The sequence below is a fragment of the Callospermophilus lateralis genome, chromosome 2, assembly GCF_048772815.1.
Source record: "Callospermophilus lateralis isolate mCalLat2 chromosome 2, mCalLat2.hap1, whole genome shotgun sequence".
NCBI classification, from domain to species: domain Eukaryota; kingdom Metazoa; phylum Chordata; class Mammalia; order Rodentia; family Sciuridae; genus Callospermophilus; species Callospermophilus lateralis.
The window spans coordinates 153863479-153889342 of record NC_135306.1 but is presented as its reverse complement, the minus strand read 5'-3'; the positions used below and the strand labels follow the sequence as shown (position 1 = coordinate 153889342).

The following is a 25864-nucleotide window of genomic DNA, read 5'->3' as shown; positions in this document are numbered from 1 at the left end:
GGGAACGCCCCGGTGGAGGCAGGTTTGGAGAAGGAATCTTGCCCACATCTGCCCGGTCCCGCGGACCCCACTTCGTTTGAGTTTCTGAGGAGTTACTGAGCCAATTTGCGGAGAGCAGAGTTCGGAAGACTTTAGAAGAAAACCCGGAGTCGCTTGGGTGAGTTTGACTTCTGGCCAGGAAGCTGTTCTGAAGGCCCGCTGGCCCAGCTCGGGGATTCCCTGCTGAGAGCAGCCTGGGGGAGGGTGCTGTGAAAGAAGACGGTGTAAAGGGATCAAAGGCATTCGCTTCCTGGAGGGACCTTAATTGTCCACGCTGAACCTAACCCTGTCTCCTTCCTGGTCCGGAATTTTGAATTGCACCTTGGTGAAGGGTGCCAGAGTCCTTTTTTCCTTGGATAGAAGTTCCCTCCCCCAACAACTGTGGCAGAGCTGGAGAGATCTTTAAAACTGAAAGCTTAATGCCCGTCAGGGTGATAAAGTGATCTGCAGCTACAGATCCATTCCCATCACCTTGGCCTGCTTCAGAAGCCGTGATGCTTTGTGGCCTCTTATCTACTCGCCGGGGCCTATTGCACAGCCCCCACCCAGACACAGAATTACTGCAGTTCCTTAAAAACAAAGAAAGTCCAGGGTTGTATATTTTCCCACATGTTGACTCTAAGGAGAACGAAAAGGATCTCCTGAAAAGAGAGAACTGTAGGGTAAAAGTAGGGGAGAGTGGGAGGAAGGAGAGAGAAGGGGCTACTTGGGAATGGACTGTAATGAAGTTTGTTACATGCATGCATAAATGTGTCACATGAAACTCATTGTTCTCTATATAATTAACCAATAAAAAGAAGTCACCACTTCTGCTGTCATGTATGACTAAAAAATAAAAATAAAAATAAAAATTGAAAAAAAAAAAAAAAAAGAAGTCTCCACCCTTGCTCTTCCCTCCCCTTGAGCCATATCTGCCAGAAGCAGAACTCAGCTAAGAGTAGAACTGGCGAAGGACATGGGAAATTACAGAAATGGCACTTTTTTTTTTTTTTTTAACACCAGGGATTGAATTCAAGGGCACTTAACCACTGACTGAGCCACACACCGCCATTCCCTTTCTTAAAAAAAAAAAAAAAAAAAAGATAGATATATATATTTTATTTTGAGACAGGGTCTCATTAACTTGCTTAGGTTGACTTTGAACATGTGATCTTCCTTTCTTTGCCTCCATAGTCAATGGAATTAATGCCACCTGTTATACAAGACGAGTTCTTCTCCATTGCATGTTGAAGTTTGAACACTAGAGAAGCATGCAGAAGCAAGCATATAAGGCAGGGTTTTATTTAAAAAGGGGTAACACAGACTTCCCCCAGGAAGAAGGGAGCCATAGCGTGTATCCTGGTATCCCCAGAAACAAGGTGTTCTGCCTTTTTATATGTCCTAGGCTTCCTTTGTTCTGTTCTCTTCTTATCTCTTTCCTTACTGCTTACTTGACTAGGCCCAGGAATGCTCAGTAGGATGGCCAAAAGGTGGGAAATAGGTGGGTTGAAGGGGGAAGGGCAGGAAGGAACAGCCCAGAAGACATTAACAAGCTTATAGCTCTCTGTGGGGTGGGACAATTCCTGGGACAGGTTACCTTAGCAACTGGTTGGAGCAAGGGCAGGTTCTTGATGAGGATACCAGAAGGGCTCTGAAGGAATTAACATTTCAATCCCTCAGGGGACAGACTCCAACTTCCAGGACTCACTCAAAATTGGCCTCCTTGATGGGACCTGACTCATTTACCTATCTATACTGACTGCCTGTCTAATTCTGGCTTCAGAATTACAGGCATGTGTCAGAAGTGAGTGGAACGCACTAGTCTTCTGAACCTACACGTTGCACATCTGTCGTGCCATGTATCACAGTATTTTGGAATTAACTTATTATTTTTCAGTTTAAGGCCTCAACTGATACTAGATGACAGTGTTTAGCAAAAATTTTATTTTCCCAGCCTTTTTAGAGAAAGTAATCCTTTCTACATAACATCAGTACTTCTATCATGCCAAGAGAAACAGTTTACCTCAATCACAAAAGAAGAAAGTTCTGTCTATGTTGCTTAGCTTTTTACAAACCTAGTTTGTCCTCTGGGTTCATCAGGTTGTGCCAAATAACAGGACTCCTCTTCTGAGGCTGAATTATGTGTCATTAATAGATGATGGATGGATGGACAAACAGACATAAAAATTTCTTTATCCATTCGACAACCAATGGACAATTTAATTGTTTCCAAGTCTTGACTATGGTGAATAATGCCACAGTGAACATGGGAGTACAGATATCTTTATAAGAACATGATTCATCCCTTTTGGACACGTACCCAGGAAGAAGACTTACCAGATCATTTGGTAGTTCTGTTTTTTATTTTGTTGGGGGTCTCCATATTGTCACATGACTACATTCTCACAAACAGTATGCAATGGTTCCTTTTCTTCATGGCCTTGCCAATACTTTTTATGTGCCATCTTGTCTATACAAGCCATCTTACCGGGTATAAGGTAATGTGTAGTGTAGTTTTGAATTGCATGTCCTTGATGATTAATGATGTCTAGTACCTTTTAAGATGTGCCTCTTAGCCAATTATTATGTCTTCTTTGCAGAAATATCCATCAGTTTCTTTATCCATATTTAAAATCAGGTTTTTCTGTTCCTGACTTGTGTGAGTTCTTCGTGTATTTTTTATATCGACCAGTTATTTGATCTGTGCCTTACAGATATTTTTTCCCAATCGGAAGACATTTTTATTTTGTTGATTGTTTCCTTTGCTGTGCAGAACCTTTTCTGTATGTTATTTTTTGATTTTGAAATCTGAGCTCCATGCCTCCCTCTGGTGCTGGGAATCCAACCTAGAACATCACCCTGTAGCCTGGATTTTTTAAAAAATCATATAATATATAATTATAATTATGATTTTATAATTACAATTATAATCATAGTGGTGTTCATTTGATATAATCATATGTGCATGGAAAACATTTTGTTCCATTTCAGTCCCCACTACTTCCCCTTTCACTCTCCTCCCTTCTGTTCCTCTTCCTCTTCTCTACTGGTCTTCCTTCTGCAGGTGAAAGTCACTGTAGTATATTCCTTTATGTATATAGAACCATTTGTCAATTTCATTCCATGATTCCTCCCATTTCCTGTGCTCTTCCCTCCCCCTATCTCCTCTTCCTTTACTCCACTGATGTCTCTTTTCCTGGAAGGCTCCCCACCTTTTCCCCTTTGTTTTGGTCTAGCTTCTGCATGTGAGAGAAAATATTCAATCCTGGACTTTGTGAGCTCAGTGCCTATCAACAGATGAATGGATGAAGAAAATGTGGCACATATACACAAGGGTGTTTTATTCAGCCATAAAGGAAAATGAAATTATGGCATTTATTGGTAAATGGATAGAACTAGAGTACATTATGCTAAGTATAGCCTGGATTTTTATTATGATTCAAACTATTATTGCCAAGGCCAATGTCAGAGAGCTTTTCCTCTGTGTTCTTTTTAATAGTTTCATTCCTTACATTTAGATCTTTTATTGGCTTTAAGTTGATTTTTTTCTAGGGTTTAAGATAAGTGTCAACTTTCCTTCTTTTGCATTTGGAAATTCTTTTTCCCAGTACCGTTTATTAAAGAAACTGTCTTTTCCTTATTGTTTTTTTTCTTGGTTCCACTGACAAAAAAATTATTTGACTGTATACGTTTGGATTTATTTCTGGGCTCTCTACTTTGTCTCATTCATATGTGTGTACATTTTTATGTCAGTTGTACTGTTTTCAGTAATTTTGCTTTGTAACATATTTTCAAATTTCTCAGGGTTGACCTTTTGAAGTTTTATTTGTCATTTCCAATGAATGTTAGGCTTGTTCTTCCTATTTCTGTGACTGATACCATAGAGATTTTTATAAGGGTTATCTTGAATTTGTGTATTGCTTTAGATAGTATGGACTTTTTTAAGAATGTTAATTCTTGCAATCATTGAATACTGGTCATTTTTATGTTAATTTGTGCCCTTTTCAATTACTTTCAATAGGTTAGCTTTTATTGTGCAAATATTCCATGTCTTTAGTTACATTTATTCCTATTTTTATTTTTTATGCTTTTGAATGAGGATAGAATAAAATAGATCAGTAAAATGGCCAGGCAGTCAAGAAAATGGGCCCCTTCAACCACACCTGGAGGCTAAGGGGTACAATAGTGTACATATGAATGCACACGTTAAGGCCTATTTCAAATGTAAAAGACCTGAAGGCTCACCTGTGAGTACACCTACAACCAACTTCTTTGTCCCAGAGGTAGAAAATGGAAGGTGGAGGTGAACCAAATGGAAGTTACAGGAAGGAGGATTGAAGTGAACCTTGGATGATAGCCAGCATGCCTTTTTCCATACCCAGTTTACATACATTTGCTCCATGCTCTGCCCTAGAACCATATATAAACTCTGAAGATAGCACAAAGTGGGATTGTATTTCTTCTCGCTTAAATAAATCTTGTTCCATTTACTTCCCTTCTGTGATTATCTGTGGATTTAATTCTGCAAAACTTGGGAATTTGGTAAAGTGGAAAATCTAGTCTCATCCCCCAACTCTGGTTTCACTTTCATAAATGGAATGATTTCTTAATTAATTTTCAATACTAGGAATGGAAACCAGGCCCTTGCACATCCCAAGCTGCATTCCCAGCCTAATTTCTTTTTTGGGTGTGTAGGTGGGTAATCATTATTTGTGCAAAGAAATGCAGCCTGATTTTTCTATGATGATATTGTGTCTTGTGACTTTGCTGAATTAATTTACTGGCTCTAAGAGGTTTTGTGCAGTGTTTGGAGTTTTCTGTTATTTGCAAATACATATAATTTTGCCATTTCCTTTCCCATTTATATAGTTTTCTTTCTTTCTTTTATCTGGTTGTTCTTCTTAGTACTTTTGTATCCGTGATCTATTTTTTGCTTTGAATGTAGTGGCCCTTGCTGCTCTGGCACTGCAACTTATTTTTAAAATGTCCATGCTTCTTTCTCTTCTTCTCTCCCTGCTCCTCCCTAATCTTTCCTTTTCCTTAATCTCATGGGTAATAGGATTACCTTTCTTCCCCCATGGAACCCAAATTTATCAGTCCTTGGGTACACACCCACCATAGGAAGAAGTAACTCAGGCTTTGGGGGTGGTACCAGAAGATGTCAGAAGTGTCTATCTCCCAAATTAACAAGTAAATTACAACTCTCACAGAGCACACAGGGAATGTAGCCTCTGAGTCACCCCTTTAAAAGCCAGCTTTCTGCTGACAGGCAGAACAGCCTTTGGTACAAGAATCCCCCATGTTTCTCCTTTGCAAGTAAAGCAATAAACCTTCTTTTTCTTTTTTTTTCAAAACTATATCCTTGTTATTGGATTGGCATCAGGGACAAGAACCCAGTTTTCAGCAGCACTTTCAGTACTATGGTGAACAAAAATGACAAATGTGAACATGTTCTCTATCAGATCTTCAAAGAAAAGCTTTTATCCTCTATTAATTATGTTATAAGTTATTGTATTATATATATATATGGTCTTTACTATCTTGAGGAAATTTTTCTTTTATTCCTAATTTTTTTTTTTTTTTTTTTTTTGGGTACTGGGGATTAAACTCAGGGCTGCTTAACCACTGAGCAACGTCCCCAGCTCTCTTTTCTATTTTATTTTGAGACAGGGTTTCACTGAGTTGCTTAGGGCCTTGCTAAATTGCTGAAGCTGGTTTTGAATTTGTGATTCTTCTGTCTCAGCCTCCTTAACTGCTGAGATTACAGGTCTGCACTACCATTCCCAGCTTGATTCCTAAATTTTTATAGTTTTTAATGATGAAAGGATGTTGTATTTTGTCAGATGCTTTCATGCACCAGTTGTGGTCATCATTTTTGTTTGTTTGTTGGGAGGCTACCAGGTGTAAGCAAAAATAACCAACATGGTTCTGCACCATAATGAAAATACAAATATCCAGGACCGAAGCCGACCTCAAACAGATCAGCTAGTTCTCCTTTATTCTACAGGCCAGTCAATCAATTTGGCATGAGAGGGCTCATTTTCTCGTTACAGAAATGGCCTGCGGATTACAGAAGGAGTCTGGGTTTTATAATTTACAATGAGGGTGAATTAATCACTGGAGACTGTAGAGGTGCTATTGGAACAATCAGGGACCTACTTGTGCAGGTTAAAATTTTAGCTCATGAAGGCAGTTGTCAAAAGTTTGAAACTCATTGTCACTGGGAAAGCTCAGAACTTTTTTTTTTTTTTCATGTTCACTACTTATCTTCCTTCCTTTCGTACCCATTGTTACCTAGAGTTTTACTATTGGCTTTTTACCTTCCAGAACTCATCTGCAATGGGAAAAGGTAAAAGTCCAGGGCCTAGCTTTTCAATACAGGCCTCCTCCTTTCAGGACTGATTGTGATTGGGAAGGGATGAATGTTTGCTTTTGGTGGAGATGCTGGGGATGAACCCAGGAAGGGATGGAAGTTTGCTTTTTTACCTTGGGGCCCATTGTTTCTAGGAGAGGTTTAATGTTTGGCTAGTTTCCTTTCCTTCTACTGAGTCACACTGTCCCTCTGTTGTTTGGGGGTGGGGGATTCTTGTAGGAATATTATTTTCCATAGCCCTTCACCTGGGATTGAACTCAGGGGCACTCTACTGCTGAGCCACATCCCCAACCCTATTTTGTATTTTTTTAGAATCCAGGTTCTCACTGAGTTGCTCAGCGCCTCAATTTTGCTGAGACTGACTTTGAACTCAAGATCCTCCGACCTCAGCCTCCCCAACCACTGGGATTACAGACTTGCACGACCACACCTGGCCACCATGTGGTTTTAATCTTTTGTTCTGTAATATTATGTGTCTTATTGATTGATTTATATGTGCTAGTTTTTTATGCCACAAATAAATCCCACTTGTGTTTTGTTTTTATTGTCATTGTTTCTTTGTTTGCTTTACTAGAGATCAAAACCAAGGCCTTGTGCATGCTAGGCAAGCACTCTACAACTAAGCTACATCCCCAGCCTTTATATTTTTGGTCAGGGTCTTAACTAAGTCGCACAGGGTAATTTTGAAGTTTCGTCCACCTGTTTCAGCCTCCTGAGTAGCTGGGATTACAGGCATGCACACCATACCTAGGTTCCCAAACTCATAGATTTTTTTTTTTCTTCTGCCTGAGCTAATCTACTGTTGAAATTCTCTCCTGCAATTTTAATTTCCTTTGTTGAATTTTTCAGTTCCAATATTTCTCTGTGGCTCTTTTATTAAGTTTGCTGACTTTCTCCTTTGCTCGTTGTTATTTTGAATTGCTTTGGGTGCAGTTTGTAGATTTTCATTTCCTTGGGGTCAGTTACTGGAGGTTCCTTTGATAGATTCCTCTTTCTTTGCTTTTTCACACTTCTTGAGTATACATGTGGCTGTCTGCACGTTAGCTTTGCAGATTATCTTTTGTGGGGAAAGACTTTCACTTCAGGTGACTACACGAGTGCCACTTGAACAGGGCGGGGTGGCTCTGGTTTTAGGTCGGCATAATGGTGGAGTCTTCATGTAGCTCTGTCAGCTGTGATCAATGGGCAAAGTCTGAATGTGACTCAGTGGCCTGCACTGCGAGAACTTGTGGCAACAGCCATGGCAACACAGCTGGTGTCCCATCTGTAGCTTTTAGATGCCACTTGGGTTCTAGGGTACATATGTTCAGAGTGGCTGCAGAGCCAGGATCCTGGACTTAGAGACTTGTGGAACCAACTTCTGTGGCACTTAGGAACTTCTGGTCCATGAGATCATTAACCAGGGTCTATGTAGGTCACCCGTACAACTCTACCCTCAGACTCTGAGGTCTATCCTAGCAGCTGAGACCCAGGGAGAGGACATATAGCTATGGCTCTGACATGGGGTAGAATGGGGCAAACCCTCGAATCTATGCCAAAATTTACATGTTGTAAATGAATCCCCAATGCTGTTGACAGGTGGGCCCTCTAAGTGATGAGATCATGAGGCTCTGTCCTCATTAATGCATTAATGCTGTTATTACAGGAGAGAGTTAGCATGGGAGTGAGGTGCTGATGAGTTTGGCCTCCTTCCCACTTGTCTCATATTCTGTCTCTTTCATGTATGCGCTTTACTTCTTTTTGCCCCAAGATGATGCCCAAGAAAGCTTCAGCAGACATAGATCTCTAATCTTGGACCTTCTAGCCCTTACAACCTAAGAAATAAATGTTTTTGTTGTTGTTGTTTTTTTTAAAGAATTACAAAGTCTCAGGTATTTTTTTGTAGCAGCACAAATATGGACCAAGACAGTAGGATTCTGAGGAAGCCCAGGCTCTGGGGGCCATGGTGCAGCAGCAGCAAAGACCTAGGAATGGTGGGCCACAGCTGTGGCTCAGGCCTTGCAGTTCCCATCTCAGGAACAGCGCAGTGATAACACCCTGTCCTGAGAAGTTGGGGCACCACAGCAGCTCAGGCCTCAAAGATGGTATGGCACAGAGATGACTCCACTCCCATTAGGCTGGGTGCCCCAGCAGCTCCGATTCCAGAGTGCAAATTTGGTTCTGAGGAAGAAGGGCACCTCTGCTCTTTGGCCTGAAGAGCAGGATGAACTAGTTCAATGGGGGCTCTGCTTCCCTGAGAGGTAGGCACACTGTCAGATTGGCCCTAGTACACACAGTTGCATGATTCAGGCAAAGCTCTGTTTGGGGTGACACAGGAACTTTTTTAGACTGATATTTTTCTCCCTATTATTAGAAAATAGTCCTTAAGTGTTATATAATTGAGAAGTGTCACATTTTCTGTTTCCTGCAGACTTATATGATACCAAAGCCCTACAACTCACTGTACATCAGGCATTCTGGCAATTTTGTTCATTTGTTTATTTACTTAGGTACTGGTAATTGGACCATCGGGTGCTTAACTACTAAGCCACATCCGTAGCCCTTTTATTAATTTTTTATTGTGAGAAAGGGTCTCAACAAGTTGCCTAAGTCTGCACCAAGTTGCTGAGACTGTTCTCAAACTTTCGATCTTCCTGCCTTGACTTCCCGAGGTGGGGATTACAGGCACATGCCACCACACCCAGCCTATGCTAGCAATTTCAAAAACATTGAAGAGCTTGTGTCATACATGAGTAGGCTCTTCATAAGGGTGATTTATTTTACCTAACACCCTTTTTCATCCCATATTCCCCTTCATGCTTTTTAGGTTTGTTAAACCTTTGTTTTCACCTTGGAATTCTTGGAAAATCTTCTATTTGTCCCTTTTATTTAGTCTTGCAGCAACTTGCCCATATCTCTAGTAGTGTTTGTCATGTCTGCTCCTTCTGGCTGTTTAATTTACTATGCCTGTCCAGTTGATTAATCCCTAGTTGTTTATACTGTGCTTGGGCTCATCTTACGTTTTTGATATTTAATCTAGTTGCTAACACATCGTCAGTGACATTTTGTAGAATGATTACAAGACTAACAGGTAACTATGCAGTTAGCTCTTTTGTCTTGGATTAACTGTAATGTAGAGAGGAGACTTCTAAATGGACCCTAAATGGAATAAGTTCCTCTCACCTCAATGTATTGAAGATAAATCACATTGAAAATAGTAAGTCACTTAGTATCTCTATTCACACATCTAGTGAAAGGATTATAATTTATGAGGTTCAGACACACTTCCAGGAGCACACACTCATTTTTATTTATTATGTGCTGATAAGAAAAAATAGCATTGCATAAGTATCAGAGATGATGGTGTTTGAACTCTTGGTAAGGTAGTCAGAGCAGTTCTTTGTGATAACAGGTAAGGAGTCATACTAATATCAGGGAGCTTTCTGTACTAGGAAAGAACAAGGTTGAAACGCCTGAGGCATAAGTGGTTTGGTGCTTTTAAAATTGAGGATGTGTTTTTGGCCTGGGGAAAAACAGGCAAGGATAGATGGTAGGTTTCACAAAATTCTTGCTAGAACAGGCCTCTATTTCTCTGCCTTTCCAGTAATAGTAAAGGGAAATAATAGTCGTTACATATATGAAATTTATCTTGTGACGTGACCTACTTGATATTTATTATGAAAAGATCTTACATCATGTTACCAAACTCTGTTCTTTGTTTCTCCTCTTTTTTAAAAATTTTGGTCTGGGTCTATTATCATTTCTACATAGTCAGTATCCATTCTATTTCAACCTTTCTTACTCTGCCCACTTTTAATCTTCCAATCATGTAGGAATCTGAGCAGGAGGAATCTCAGAAGTCAGGACAGACAGGAACAGGAAAACAGATGCTATGGCTTCAGCAATCCTGGGGAATGTAAAGGAGGAGGTGACCTGCCCCATCTGCCTGGATCTCCTGACACAACCTCTGAGCCTTGACTGTGGCCACAGCTTCTGCCAGGCCTGCATCACATCAAACTATGAGTCCATGATGAGTCAAAAAGAGGAGAGCAGCTGCCCTGTGTGCAGAATCAGTTACCAGTTTGAGAACCTGCGGCCTAATCGGCATGTGGCCAACATAGTGGAGAGGCTCAGGGGCGTCAAGCTGAACCCAGAGGAGGAGCAGAAGGTGTATCACTGTGCACGCCATGGAGAGAAACTCCTACTCTTCTGTAAGAAGGACAAGACGGTCATTTGCTGGCTTTGTGAGCGTTCTCAGGAGCACCGTGGACACTCCACATTCCTCTTGGAGGAGGTTGTCCAGGAGTACCAGGTAAGAGATCAGGTGGAGGGAGGACAGAGACCATATCTCCTCTTTACACTCTAGTCTAATTACATTGTGACATGGAACTGATGCCTGTGATTTGTTTCTACGCTATGCTATGCTTACTTTCTGAGGCCTAAAGGATGAATTTTTACCTTCACTTAATTGCTAAGCCTGGAGTAGAAACTCTTGGACAGGGAGCATAAAAATACAGTGCCTTGTGCTAGATGGGTGGAGATTGAGAGTCCAAGAAAAGCTCTTTCAGCAGAAGAGTGAATGAGAAGGGTTGGTATAGGAGTTCTTTCCTTGCTGCAACATCAGGTTCCTCTTCTAGTGCAAAAATATTTAGACTACTGTTGGTGAGAGGTTGGTAACATTATTACCAGAGACTTAGAGAAGACACCTTCCACCACAGGATTTCTTCCGATTCATAGATTACCATTGTCTGTTCACACAGTTTCTGAAAGCTCTAGTTTCTTCTGAGACCAACCTGATTTCTTCCAGGTTTATCCTCTCTCTAGGTGCTAAGAAAGTTCTTCCCTTGACTCTGGTGTGATTCTTTTCTCACAGGAGAAGTTTCAGGAAATGTTGCAAAACCTGAAGAGATCCAGGGAAGAAGCTGAGAAGTGGAAAGTTGACATCCAAACTGAGAGAACTTTCTGGAAGGTAGGAGGAAATACTTTCTGGGGGGAATTAGCTAGAACTCTGGGCAGGATCTTTTTTTTTTTTTTATTTCATGGCAGTCTATGAGGTGGAAAGCATTTGAATAATCCTCTTTGCCCTTTTCCTTTTGGAGTGGAGGCTGGAGAGTGGGTACAACACAAAGGAGTACAGCTGTTTGGAGAGAGCTGTTCACCGGGAGGCACTCCAGTGAGGTTGGCTTGCATCCTGTTGCTGTGATGCTTTTTGAGACTCTGATTCTACTGAAGGAATACTTTGGCGATGGGTCATGGTTCTGTCCTCAGTGTTCAGCTTTTGGCAGAGGTTCAAGAGTGGAATGAGGAAGTTGTAGCTGGAGGGTGGGCATCCCCAAGAGTTAAGTGGTTCTTCTCCACTGTGCCAATACAGTCACCACCTTTTTTCTTTTTAATTCCTTCCAAACCACTTGCTCAAAGACTAAGATTCCCAAATAGTGCTGGTTGGACCTAGGGGAGGATAACTCCTCCAACCAGAAGCCTGCAGGGAACATGAGAAAGAAGGACTGAGAATGTGATAGAGGGCTTAGAGAGCAAGAGAGGGAGAAAAAAAGCCAGAAGGAATTGTGAGCTTCAACCAATTTCTATGCTTATCAGTTCTGTATTACGACCTTTGAAACCTTCCCATTTATCTCATTCAACACATTCTGCTCATTCAGCGCACCCACTGGACATGCAGGACACAAATCACTTCTGCAGTGTATTAATCCACTCACCAGTTTACCCCATACACCTTGATAACTATGATATTCTAAAGAAATGACTTCAGCTCTTTGAATAGGTTTAACCAGATATGCTGGTTATCTGTTATTTGTTCTGGTTGGTGCAACTGGGTCTGGTAAGACAACACAGTTCCACAGTTGTGTGTGCAGTATGTGTGATCTTCACCAGGACCCAAGAGAGGAGTTGCCTGTACCCAGCCCAGGAGAGTGGCTGCAATGAGCGTGGCTCAGAGAGTTGCTGATGAAATGGAGGTGACGTTGGGCCAGGAAGTTGGTTATTCCATTTGATTTGAAGGCTGCAGTAGTGCAAAAACTACACTTAAGTATATGACTGATGAGATGTTACTTCATGAAGCCTTGAACCATCCCCTCCTGGAGCACTATGGTTTAATAATCATTGATAAGGCTCATGAAAGTACACTGGCTACATATATTCTCATGGGTGTTTTAATGCAAGTTGTAAGACATCGATTCGATTTAAAGGTTATAGTTATGAATGCTACTCTACATGAGGGAAAATTCAGATTTACTTTGATCACTCTCCCCTATTAATTATGCCTAGCCTCATACATCCTGTTGAGATCTTTTATACTCCAGAACCAGAGAGAGACTATCTTGAAGCAGCAATTCAAACAGTGATCCAGATACATATGTGGGAAGAGGAGGAGGGAGATCTTCTACTTTTCTTTACCAATCAAGAAGAAATTGATGAAGCCTATAAAAGAATAAAGCGTGAGGTTGATGTTATGGGTTCTGAAGTTGGGGACATTAAAATTATTCCACAGGGCTGGGGTTATGGCTCAGTGGTAGAGCGCTCGTCTAGCACCTGTGAGGCATTGGGTTTGATCCTCAACAACATGTAAAAATGAAATAAAGATATTGTGTGTCCACCTACAACTAAAAAATAAATACTTAAAAAAAGTTATTCCAAAAAATATGAATTATAATGTATCCTGCTATCATATATAACAAATTAGAATAAAAAACCAAAAATTTTTAAAAATCAAGATAAGGTATTTCTAAAACAGTGTACAGAATTGAGAAAGCCATAGACTTGTCTAAATTTTCTTCTCAGTTTATCTAAGTGTTATCCTCAAGAATATTAAAAAAAAAAAAAAAATCATTCCTCTCTTCTCTGCACTCCACCCCAGCAGTAGCACCCTCCACCTCCCAATAAATAAAATGGAGTAATTGGAAGAATGGTGGTCATGTCAACTAACATTGCAGGACATCACTGTCATCACTGTCACTCTTTTGGTGACAGCAATTAGAGCAGCTTCAGATAGGCTTCAGAGCTGGTTGAACTAGACATACCAGACCTAGGAAATGCTTCAGGATTTACACAGAGAAACATTATAAAACAGGAATGCAGGATAACACCTATCCTGAGATTGTGCATTTTAATTTAGCATCAGTGGTATTACAGTTCAAGAAACTTGGTTTTGATGATTTGACGCATTTTGATTTTATGGATCCACCAGCTCCTGAAACTCTGATGAGAACCCTAGAAATTTTGCATTATCTGGGTGCTTTAAGTGATGATAGAGCTCTGACTGAATTGGGATCCATGATGGCAGAGTTTCCTCTAGATCCACAGCTTGCTAAAATAGTTATTGCAAGTTGCAACTACAATTGTTCTAATGAGGTCCTATCTATTACTGCTATGTTGTCAGTCCCACAGTGTTTTGTTTGCCCCATGGAGACCAAGAAAGCTGCAGATGAGGCCAAGATGAGATTTGCCCACATAGATGGAGATCATCTGACCCTCCTGAATGTCTTTCATGCTTTTAAACAAAATCATGGGTCGGTTCAGTGGTGTTATGGCAACTTCATCAACTACCAGTCCCTGATATCCACAGACAGTGTACGCCAGTAGGTATCTCGAATTATGGACAGATTATGGACAGTACTTCTATGCCTCATAGAAGTACTGACTTTATCAGCAGGGACTATTATATTAACATAAGAAAAGCTTTGGTTACTGGGTATTTTACGCAGGTGGCACATTTAGAAGAAACAGGCCATTACTTAACTGTGAAAGGTAACCAGGTCATTCAGTTGCATCCCTCTAGAATTCTTGACCACAAGGCTGAATAGATGCTTTATAATGAGTTAGTTCTAACAACAAAGAATTACACCTGGACATGTACAGATATCAAGCCAGAATGGCTGGTGAAAATTGCCCCTCAATATTATGAGCAGTTTCTCACAGTGTGAAGTAAGGAGGCAGTTGGACTACATTATTGCCAAACTTCAATCCAAGGAATAGTCGCAGTACTGAATTCCATGCTTAGAACTGAAGTTATTCAGAGGAGAGCTTTAAAAGATGAATGAATTCAAAAGTTCAAGTTGTGCTCTTCATGTAGGTTCAATAATGGCCTTTAGGCCGGCTGTGGTGATGCCCATTCCTCATACTTAAATGAAATCTCACAGCATTTGTTCTTTGTGCCTGTAATCCTAGCGACTCAGGAGGCTGAGACGGGAGGATGGCAAGTTCAAAGTGAGCTTCATTAAGGCGAGGCATTAAGCAATTCAATTAGACCCTGTGTCTAAATAAAATATAAAATAGGGCTGGGGTTATGGCTCAGTGTCAAGTGCTTCTGAGTTCATTCCCTAGTACCAAAATAATAATAACAATAATAATAATAATAATAATAATAATAATGGCCTTTATTTGAAAGCTTTTTAATTTTTCTTTACAGTAAGTATTCCAATTTGATTTCATAGATTTAAACATTTATGCCTCCCCTTTGTGTTGACATGCAAGGTCATTGTAATTGTTGAGATTGATTTTAGAAGTTGTAAAATGTTATGTCTTCTGCTTATGTAAATACAATCTTCTGTCTCAGTACATAGGCAGTGACTTAAAAAAAAAGTCGTATTATACTAAAAAAAAAGAAAGAAAGAAAAGAAAGTGAAATGAGGAGCAGATATGAGTGTCCTGGATAGCTGAAGCTGAGGCACACCCAAATATCCCACTGCAGCTCAGGGTGAGTCTGGACAATGCTGACTGAAGGTCATTGTTTTGGAACGAACGTCATGAAGGAAGGGAAAGGGAAAGATGGGCCTCCCTCAGAATCTCTCCCTTGGTTCCAAGACTACCCTTGAGAACTCCCCATGTAAAATAGTTCTTTTTATGGTTCCTATTCCCAATCTCTCTCTCTCTCTCTCTCTCTCTCTCTCTCTCTCTCTCTCTCTCTCTCTCTCTCTCTCTCACACATCCCAAAGAACAAAATACAGAGTGAGGTGGAAAATGTCCAGATAGAGTTTGGAAAACTGAGAGACATCCTCCAATCTGAGGAGGAGCAGGAGATTCAAAAGCTGAAGAACGAGGAGGAAGTTATTATGAACAGCCTGACAGAGTCTGAAAGTGAGCTGATCCAGCAGAGCCAGTTGGTGAAAGATTTCATCTCAGACCTGGAACATCGGTTGGGAGGGTCAACAGTTGAGATGCTGCAGGTAAGACTTTCAGCTTCTCTGGGCCCTGAAGTGCCTCATTCCCAAATCAATTTATGAAGCTTATGGAATAATCAAATGTGTAAATAGCAAGAAAAATAATCCAATTTTTATTATTTTATCAAGTGCAGTTCAAAAGTTAAACCTTGGAGGGAAGATCCACTGTAACCAGTGATATGTGGTAGGCCCTGTTTTCTGCTTTTTTAAGCATCTTTGTTTTTTGTTTTTTGTTTTTTTCTAAGAGAGAGAGAGAGAGGATTTCTTTAATATTTATCTTTTAGTTATCGGTGGACACAACATCTTTGTTTGTATGTGGTTCTGAGGATTGAACCCGGGCCACACGCATGCCAGGCGAGCACGCTACCGCTTGAGCCACATCCCCAGCCCTAAGCATCTTTTCCTCAGCTTCGTCGCTGACAAACAAATAGCTTCCGGTTACAAGAGATGTATCTATAATTTCCCTCATAGAATGAGCTGAGACTTTCCCCTTTCTGTATTTCCTGGGGGGGAGGGGAGGAGGGGAAGGATTGGCATTGTTTCTTCATTAAATATTCAGTGAAATTCACCCGTGAAGCCATCTCAGTCCATTCTGCCCTTTTGGGTGCAATACAAATTTTTAGACTTTTTTATTGGTGTCTGACTGTTTTAGATTTATACTTCCTGAGTCTCTTTTTGGTCATTGATATCCTATAGGAATTTGTTAATTTCATTCGATTTTCAAATATGTAATCCTAATTAATCATAAGAATTCTTTGTAATCCTTTTAATGTCTATGTGTCTATGTATTGAATGAATTTTAATTTAGAGAAAATGTATATATTTATCACGTATGTGCCCAAATCTCCCTGCCCTTTAGCCCCTGACTAGCCCCATTTTAACTCTCTACTTGTATGAGATCATTTTCTGCCCACTCCTCATACTTAAATGAAATCACGCAGCATTTGTTCTTTGTGCTTGACTTGTTTCATTTAGTGTAATCTCCTACAGGTTCATTTCATGTTGCTGCAAATGACAGATTTCTGTCTTTTTTAAAGCTGAATAGTATTCCATCGTGTGTGTATGTGTGTGTGTGTGAGAGAGAGAGAGAAAGAGAGAGAGAGAGTCAGAGAGAGAGATACATTTTCTTTATCCATTCATCCTTTGATGGGTGCTTAGGTTGATTCCAAAGCTTGGCTATTGTGAATAGTGTTTTAGTAAATCTGAGAGATATCTCATGGACATACTTATTCATATACTTTGGATATAGTCCCAGTTGCTGAATGGCTAGATTATTTTTAATCTTTTGAGGAGCCTCCATATTATCTGTCATCATAGCTGTGCTCATTTACATTCCCCCCCAACTTGTGCCAAGCTTTCCTTTTCTTTGTGTCCTTGCCAATGCTTGCCTTTCCTTTGTGGTAATAGTCTTCTTACCAAGTGTGAAGTGGGATCTCTCAATGTAGTTTTAAATTGTGTTTCCTTGATGATTAGTGATTTTGAGCATTTTTTCATATATTGGTCTTCTTTTGAGAAGTGTCTGTTCAAGTCCTTTGCCAGTGTTTAAGTTGGACGTTTGTTTTTCTGCTATTCAATTATACGTATATACGTGTTCTTTATATATTTTGGATATTAACCCCTTAAAAACATATGCTTTGCAGATGTTTTCTCCATTCTGTCAGCCTGTCTTTTCATTGGGTTGATTATTTCCTTTTCTGTGCACAAGCTTTTCAGTTTGGTGTAATACCATTTTTCTAATTTTGTTATTGTTGCCAGAGTTTGGAGTTCAGTTAAAATATCATTGCTTAGACCAATGACATGGAGTTTTGCACTAGGTTTTCTTCAAGTAGTTTTACAGTTCCATGTGTTATGTTGAAGATTTTTTTCTACCTTGAAATGATTTTTGTATGTGGTATGATATGTTCTTAATAATCATTCTTCTGCATATAGTTATCCAGTTGTCCCAAAGCAAGAGACAGTCCTTTCTTCTCCGTACTTAACCCCCAGCACTGTGGGTTGACCCAAAAAGGGCTAGGGATGCACTTAGGTACATCCCTAGCCCTTTTTATTTACTTATTTTTATTTTGAGACAGGATCTTGCTAAGTTGTCTAGGCTGGCTTGAACATATGATCAAGTCACTGGTTTAGTGGGCATTGCCGCTATGCCTGAACCTTCTGTGTACTCTTGGTACACAGTGTATTAAAAATCAACTGACCATAAATATACCCATTCCCACCAACCTCCAGACTCCCTATTGTTTTCCATTGACAAGTGAATCTGTTTTCATTGCCATTGTTTTGTGTCTTTATTAGCATAGTTTTGTTGGGGCTGGCACACTCACCTGGCATGTATGCGACCCGGGTTCGATCCTCAGCACCACATACAAACAAAGATGTTGTGTCTGCCAAAAACTAAAAAATAAATTAAAATTTTTTTAAAAAAAGATTACAGATCAGGGCTGAGAATATAGCTTTGTCAGTAGAGTGCTTATTTTTTTAAAAAAAAAAAAAGCATAGTTTTGTTATAGACTTTAAACTCATTGTGATGCCTCCAGCTTTGCTCCTTTAGCTGAATTTGAAATATTTTAGTGTTTCTCTATATCAGTTTTTTCAATCCATTAACACATTAACACATTTCCACTTTTTTGTGTCTGTTTCAATTTTTGTATCAACTTTTTTATAGGTTTCAGTATATAGATTTCTCACTTCCTTGTTAACTTTAAGTATTTTATTTTATTATAGCTATTATAAGTGGGGGTTTCTTCATTTCTTTTGGATAGTTGTTAGTATAGAAAATCAATTAACTTTTGTATATTGATTTTACATCCTAGAACTTTACTGAATTAGTTTTTTATTCTTAGATTTCTGTGTGTGTGTTTGTGAAATTCGTAGGGTTTTCAATAAGATCATGTTGTCTGCAAAGAGGAAAAATTTAACTTCCTTGTTGGATATCTGTTTCTTCTTTTACTTGCCTAACTGCTTGGGCTAAGATTTTCTGTACTGTGTTGACAAAAGTGGTGAAAATGGGCTTTTTCCTAATCTTGGAAGAAGGGTTCTCACCATCTCACTGTTGATTATGATATTACCTCTGAGTTTGTCATGTATGGACTTTATTTTATTGTATATTCCTTCTGTAATTAATTTGTTGAGAGTTTTTATCATGAAAGGATATAGAACTTCATGATATGCTTTTTGTGTATCTTTTGAAATCATCATATGGTTTTAGTATTACATTCTGTTAATGTGGAGCATCACATTTAATATTTGTATGTTGAAGCATACTGGCATTATGAGTCAGGGTCTCACTAAGTTGCTTAGGACCTCACTGAATTGCTGAGGCTGGCTTTGAACTTGTGATCCCCTGTGCCACTGCACTTGGCCTTTCTTTTTCTTTCTTTAGTCAGTTTAGTTACATTTGATCATCTTTATTAACTGTTAAAGAACATTTTTTTCGTCTATTGTTAGCCTTTTTATGTCATTTATTTTTGCTTTATGTTTATTTGACAATCTCTATTGTGATAAGGATATGGAGACCATAGAATTCAATGCGGTCACTGATATAATTGTGTTTATATTTACTACTTTGTTATTTGTGTTCTATATTTCTTCTGAAGTTTCTTGATATTTTTCTTCTCTTAAGTGCCTTTTTTTGTTGTTGTTGTTGTTGAATAAATATATTCCAGGATAGAAATTTAGTCTTCCTGGTTTTCTAGCTGTATTTTTGTTGTCTTAGTGCTTGATCTGGTGATTACAAAATGCACCCTATTCTGTCTCAATCTGCTTCACATCAATACTAACTTAATTCCTGCAAAATATAGAAACTTGGCACAAATACTTCATTTCCTTCCTCCTTCTTTGTGATCTTATTGTTTTTTACACACACACACAATATACATATATAAATTATCAAAGTAGTACTTAATTATTGTGTTAATATGTTTCCAAATTATTAAGAAGTAATTTGGGAAATGAACTATAGAGTTTTGTATAGTTTATTTCTTTCTATGAATTTGACCCACTTGTTGAAGAAATTTTGGTTGCTACTGAACGTCTTTAAATTTTGTGCCACGCACCATGGCACATGCCATAACCCCAATATTTTAGGAGGCTGAGGCAGGAGAATCGTAAGTTCTATCAAGGTCAGTCTCACTAACTGAGCAAGTGTCTGGGTTCAATCCCCAGTGGGTCCCCCGTGACCCCCACAAAAAAAAAATCCAAAAAAACAAAAAGCAAAAAAGTCATCAAGCTCATGTGCCAGCAACACACTCTAAATTTTCATCTGGTATTACATCTATTTCCCTTCATTTTTTGAAGAATTTTTTTTTTTGCCTCATGTGGAATTCTGGCATTTTCCTCTTTCTTTCAGTCTTTTACTCAACTTTGGTTATCCAGAGTCTGCTTATACTTGGCAAATAATAGTATATCAGTTTATGTAAATGTTGAATAAGTGAACGAATTGTGTATTATTTAAATTATCTCATGGGGAGCCATGGAATGACTGGCTTGAACTTATCTTTTTTTTTTTTTTTTTTTTTTTTTTATTTCTGTGTGTATGTGGTGCTGAGGATTGAACCCAGGGCCTCGTGCATGTGAGGCAAGCACTCTACTAACTGAGCTATATCCCCAGCCCTTGAATTTATCTTTACTATTTTGTTCATCACACTGTGACCATCTCTGTTCTCAGCAGAACAGGGGCTGGTGAAAATGTGATGAAGCTTGGTCAGTGAGGACAGTCTGTGATTTCGTAACTTGTGTTTTTCCCCCCTTCTTTCTAGGATATGAATGATGTCATGAGAAGGTACGTGTGCGATACCAGGGATGATCTTTTGTGTATTAAGAAGAGATTAAGAAGAGATTTATACTTAGTAGAATTATCTGGCATTCAGTTAGAATACAACATCTCCCAGGTCAGGTAAATTTAGATATAGTATTATCTTAAATTTATAGTCACAAATCACGATTTAAGTATTGTATGGACTAGACAGATTCTATGATGGGGACTTGGGTTGTGGAGGTCAGATTTGAAACAGTAGTTGTCCTGGGGATAAGATGTTCTAACATCAGACCCCCTGTGGCACCAGCATTCCTTGCCCTCGTGTGCCTACTTCTAGCTCTGGTTGCAGTTTTAATGGCTGCTTTATTTACTGTAGGCAAGATTTTTCATCTTTGTCTGATAAGTACTAAGAATTACTCTTTGGGACAATTCCTGGATGTTTGTATGTTTCTTCTGGGAATAAAGGAGACCAAGGGCTTCTTTGTGATTTCTATTTAGATTTTCACAAACAAACTAGAATCCCTGGATAATTAAAAATCTTGACTGAAGTTGAAGTTGGTCTATCAGGGATAAAGTGTATGAAAGAGTTTCTGTATGTACAAGCATCTTCCAGTTGCATAAGGAGGCTGAACCGTCAGGAACTAAGTTGAAGGTGCCAGAAGGCACTGCCTTGGTGTGCAAGGATAGCAGCACACCAGAATCAGTTGATCCATGTGCATCGCATACTTTGGGAAAGGTGCATATTTTCAGAAACATAGAATTCAGACTACTATGACATGACTTTTGTGTTCATAGTATTGCCCTTGCCAAATGTTTGGCATTTTTCCCCAGAGAATATGAAACCTCAGATGTCACCTGAGGGCTTCCCTATTAGCAATAAGCTTTGAACATTTCCAGATATGATTCTTACATTTCTTATTTCTCAAATACCCAGGAGCCAGGACCTGCAGTCTTAGTTTCTGAACATTTTCTCCAGAACACACATTCATAGCACTGATATTCCTCATATTCTTTTTTCTTAGACACCAGAGTTTTGTAAAAATCCAATATTTCATCACTGACCATGCATTCTAGGAGGTAGAGAGAGGGGCAACTTGATTCATTTTAGAAACTATGCTTCTGAGATGTTAAGACCCTCACAAGATCACAAAGAAAGTAAACAGGGAGGTGACCATGAAATATTTCTTAGGAGTTCAGGGTTAGGAATCTTCCCTTCCCTTCTCAGGATCCTTGGTGAAGAAAGTTCAAGTGCATCAATGGGGTGAAATGATGGAAAGAAATCGTTGTTGTCGGGGTGGGGACCCCAAGGTCTGAAGTGTGGGTCAACTTTTTCCATCCCTAGGTCTAAGGACTTAATGCTGAGGAAGCCAGAAACTTTCCCCAAGGAACATAGAAGAGTATTCCGAGCTCCTGATCTGAAGGGGATGCTGCAGGTGTCTCAAGGTGAGAAGAGCTAGGTTAAGTGTGTGATTCTAGTGGTGGCAGGTGATAGATGGGGAAGAAGGTGTGGTTTCTAGGTACTCGTAGAGGAGACAAGGGAGAGTGGACTCTGTGTGTTCACCATGTGATCATATTTAATGGGGAGTGGCCATTCATCCTCACTTGTCAGTTTATTGCCCTATGATATCCCTCCTCCTTTTCCTAATCTGGAAAGGGAATGGATTTCAGTGCTGACACCTTTATATTTCACACTATAAATTTTTATCATTTCAGAGCTGACAGATGTTCAACGCTACTGGGGTAAGCAGAAATTACTGTATCATAAGCCACAGTCTTTTCAATGTCTTTCAGAATTGATTTCTCTGATAGTTCTCATGTTTTAAGGTCCATGTTGCTCCTTCCAACAGTCACTCACATACCTTGTTTCTGCAGTGTTCTATCTCTCTGACTTTTTTTTTTTTTTTTTGGTAGTTGTAAATGGGTAGAATGCCTTTATTTTATTTGTTTATTTTTATGTGGTACTGAGGATCGATCCCAGTGCCTCACGCATGCTATGCAAGCCCTCTACCACTGAGCTACAGTCCCAGCCCTCTCTCTGACTTCTGACCAGAATTTATTCCACTTCTTAAATTCTTCTCAGGATTCCTTTAATAACATCACAAATAAAGCTAAATCATAGCTGTCATGTAACTCTAATTTTTCTACAGTTCACCTGACTCTGTCTCCAAGCAAGAATCCAAATATTGTCATTTCTAAGGACCAGAGACAATTAAGATATGTAACTCACTGCTCCCGCAAGCATGTATTTGAATACTCGCGTAAGCGTGGGAATTATCAAGGTGTTCTGGGCTACCCACCTATCACATCAGGAAAACATTACTGGATGGTAGATGTGTCCAAAAAGAAGGCCTGGTATCTGGGGTTGTGTGATAAAAGTTATTTTCAATCCTCAAATTTCCAAGGAGAGAGTGAAAATTATCAACCTAAATGTGGCTATTGGGTTATAGGGCTTCACACATTTGAACATAATTCTTTTGAGGAGTATGCTAGGCTTCCCATATTTGAATATAAAGCTTTTGAGGAGGATGTTCACTGTTATCCTTTGACCTTGGTCCTCTCTGTGACTGTTCCTCCACAATGTATTGGGGTTTTCCTAGATTATGAGGCTCGTGAACTTTCATTTTACAATGTTACAAACCATGGGTTTCTTATCTATAAATTCTCCAATTGTTCCTTTTCTGAGGAAGTTTTTCCTTATTTCCATCCTGTGACATGTCCAGAGCCCATGACACTCCACTGGCCAAGCTCTTGAAACTTCTTACTCTCATCCCATCTGTGTAGTGCCTCTGGCCCTTTTGTGTATCCATGCACCTGAGCTCACCTGCACCATTTTATCCACCTTTCCTTGCTGTCTTCAGCCTTTCTGTTAGGAAGTCATTCACTCGTAGATGTGTATAAGGATTTATAAATCCTCATATGAGGATTTATTCCTCCATCATCTCCCATGCTTCCAAGGCAAAATGACCATTAAATAATCCTCATTAAATAATCCCATTGTTGAGGTAACACCTCTGCCAAATCTTGAAAACTCTATTCTTTTTTTGCTACTGACAGAAGATGAGGGAGAGTTTTCTACCACCTTTCTATATTATTGAGGGCTATGCATAGAAGTACCTCTATAGAATGACCCCTTAACCCTATGTCAGTTCACCCATGATGCTTCTTATTCATCAAGGAATCAAGGAGTTAAGAAGACGTGTCCTAAATGGTATATACTAACAATAGTTGTTTTGTATATGGAGTATCTATGTTCAGATTCTGTCCCTTTACAGATTAGCTGTATAACCTTGAATAACAACAACAAAAATGGATGTGCTTTTTTTTTAATTTTTTTTTTTTTAATAATGATTTTGGCTTAAAAATTGTACCTGATACTTTGGATCAGTGTGAGAAAATAAATGAAGTACAAAGTATCTTTTGAAGTGTCCCAATGAGTATTTGTTCTATTAAATACCAGAAAGTATCAGTGGTATCAGTATCCCATGAAACAGGTTGTGTGAAAGGGAGCTAGGATTGACTTTTTACTGGAGTCTCATTTTTATGTCCTAGATACTAATACCAAGACCACCTATGTGCCAAGTATATATTATGTATTTTAGTTTTTCTATTTGTTTTGCTTTTCTAATTCTGGTGATGCCACATGTTGGTCCCTATCAAGTAAATGAAACTAAATTGTAAGGGATTCAGATTACCATTTAAAAGAAATAGATAAATAATCCTTATGAAACTCACTCCATGTATTATTGTGAAAATTAACCAACAGGATATCTTTAGTAACCTATGTTGTTTTTGATAAGAAGTAATCCATTGGTAGGGAGTAGTTCAGTGATAGATTCTTACCTAGCATGTGCAAAGCCCTGGAATTCAAATCTCAGTAAAAAAACGTAATACCATAGCTTGGTGTCCATTCTTTTTTATCTTTCTCATAATGATTAAATAAATGATTTTTTAATTAAAAGATTACAAATTTTTAAATTTTAAACAAATTGTAAAGAAGTGTTTCTGTATAAAAATATTAACTTCACACCTGTAGTCTTTTTTCTTCATACTTCTGTAGTGATTCTGTTTCATTGAAAGTCCTTATCTCTGTTTTAAAATAAATTTTCATGTATATTAATTACAATGATACAGGGAGTTAGAAGCATATTTGAGGATTACTCAATAGTAGTATGGTTTTTTTGTTTGTTTGTTGTCCTTATTGTGATAAAGAAAAAATCCTGTTCTTCAGTGAGTCCTTAGGAGAATTGTTTTTGTGGTGAATGTTTGTGTAGGGTCCCATGGGAGCCCTATATATATTGACATTTTTTGTTTCCATTTCTTCTCCAGTTGAACTCTAGGCTAATAAGAAGTTGAAAAAAAAAAAAAAAGAGGGAGGCTATTTGGTCAAGTAGTATCTGTTCTCAGCAGTTCTTTGACATAGGAATTCCCAAGTTCTTCATCTTTGAGTGAGTTTTGATGAGAGAGTCCAAGATAGGCAATGCCCAACTGCTCTGTGTGTGTGTGTGTGTGTGTGTGTGTGTGTACACGGGCACACATGCCCACCTCAGTACTCATCCTTGGAAACTGGAGAAAATCAAACCTATGAATTTTCCCTTAAATCTTGCCTTCCTGTCACTCCATTGCTCTGATGACTGAGATGCTCAGTCACTAGAAACAATTGGTACTATCTTAAGTTCTTGACCAGTGACTCTCCAAGGATGTCCATGTCTTTCCATGTATTGAAATACCCAGTACCCCGGTTCAGAATGATGTTTACAGTTACGAGAAAATAAAACCCAGAAATGGTGGAAACAATAGAAGAGAGAGATGTACTGAAGGGTATCTATCTACTTTTTGACAGAGGATCCTGGTCTCAGAAATGAAGACCTCTGCAGAAAAGAATAGGAAGCCTCTAAATGATCTCAGCTTCAGTCTTTCTTAGTAAGAGGCTGGAGAGGCATCCTGGCCTCACATAGTCCAGTGAAAAGCAACTGGACTGCTGTCCATCTGTGTATCAGTTCTAGGGTTTTCTCATTACCTCTGAATCTCTGAGTAGCATTCATGCTCTCTTGCATTTCTGTATCTTAGGACTGTACTGTGCCAAGAATTAGGTCCATGGGAGGACTGAATGAGCTCTTCAATTAGTAGAATTATCCATGGACAATGTGCAGGCTGTGTACCTTGAGCCATCAACAAATAGTGATCAGAAGTTTGTTGACCTGGAGTTCTACGGTACTCATTGCAATAGACATTGATTGCACTCACCTGCACAGGATGCCAGTGACTTTCCAGTTTTCCCAAATACAGTGTTGCACAGTCTCTGCATCCTGATTTTAAATATCCCCGTGTTTTCCAATGCCAGGTACATTTTTATTTTCAGTGCCTGCAGTCACTACACCCCCTGTCATGCCGCTACTAAATTGTATGTCCTCCTAGCCCAGGGTCTCAAGTCTTATTGAAGTGGAACATTCTTTTTCTTCTCAGTATTGCTTTATTTCTGAGACTCTATTATTCTTCTATAGTAGAGTCAGAGATATTTGTTGTAAGTAACTCTCTCACATATATACGCAATCAGATAAGTCAAAAATC

General features: G+C 39.1%; 1 protein-coding gene and 1 pseudogene across 3 annotated transcripts in view; both read left to right on the top strand.

Moving 5' to 3' along the window:
* Positions 1-25864, top strand: part of Trim5 (tripartite motif containing 5) — a 39671-nt gene continuing 13807 nt past the window's right edge. For 2 of the 3 annotated variants that reach the window (XM_076846762.2, XM_076846761.2), the window contains exons 1-7: positions 1-157; positions 10204-10682; positions 11244-11339; positions 15319-15549; positions 20298-20320; positions 21639-21739; positions 22010-22036. In XM_076846762.2, the coding sequence (XP_076702877.2) occupies positions 10263-10682; positions 11244-11339; positions 15319-15549; positions 20298-20320; positions 21639-21739; positions 22010-22036 (898 nt within the window). In that variant the 5' untranslated portion in view covers positions 1-157; positions 10204-10262. Of the gene's footprint in view, positions 158-10203; positions 10683-11243; positions 11340-15318; positions 15550-20297; positions 20321-21638; positions 21740-22009; positions 22037-22443; positions 24165-25864 lie in introns of those variants that run through there. The other variant, XM_076846760.2, reaches the window with a different exon arrangement.
* Positions 11616-14359, top strand: LOC143392757 (ATP-dependent RNA helicase DHX15 pseudogene; annotated as a pseudogene).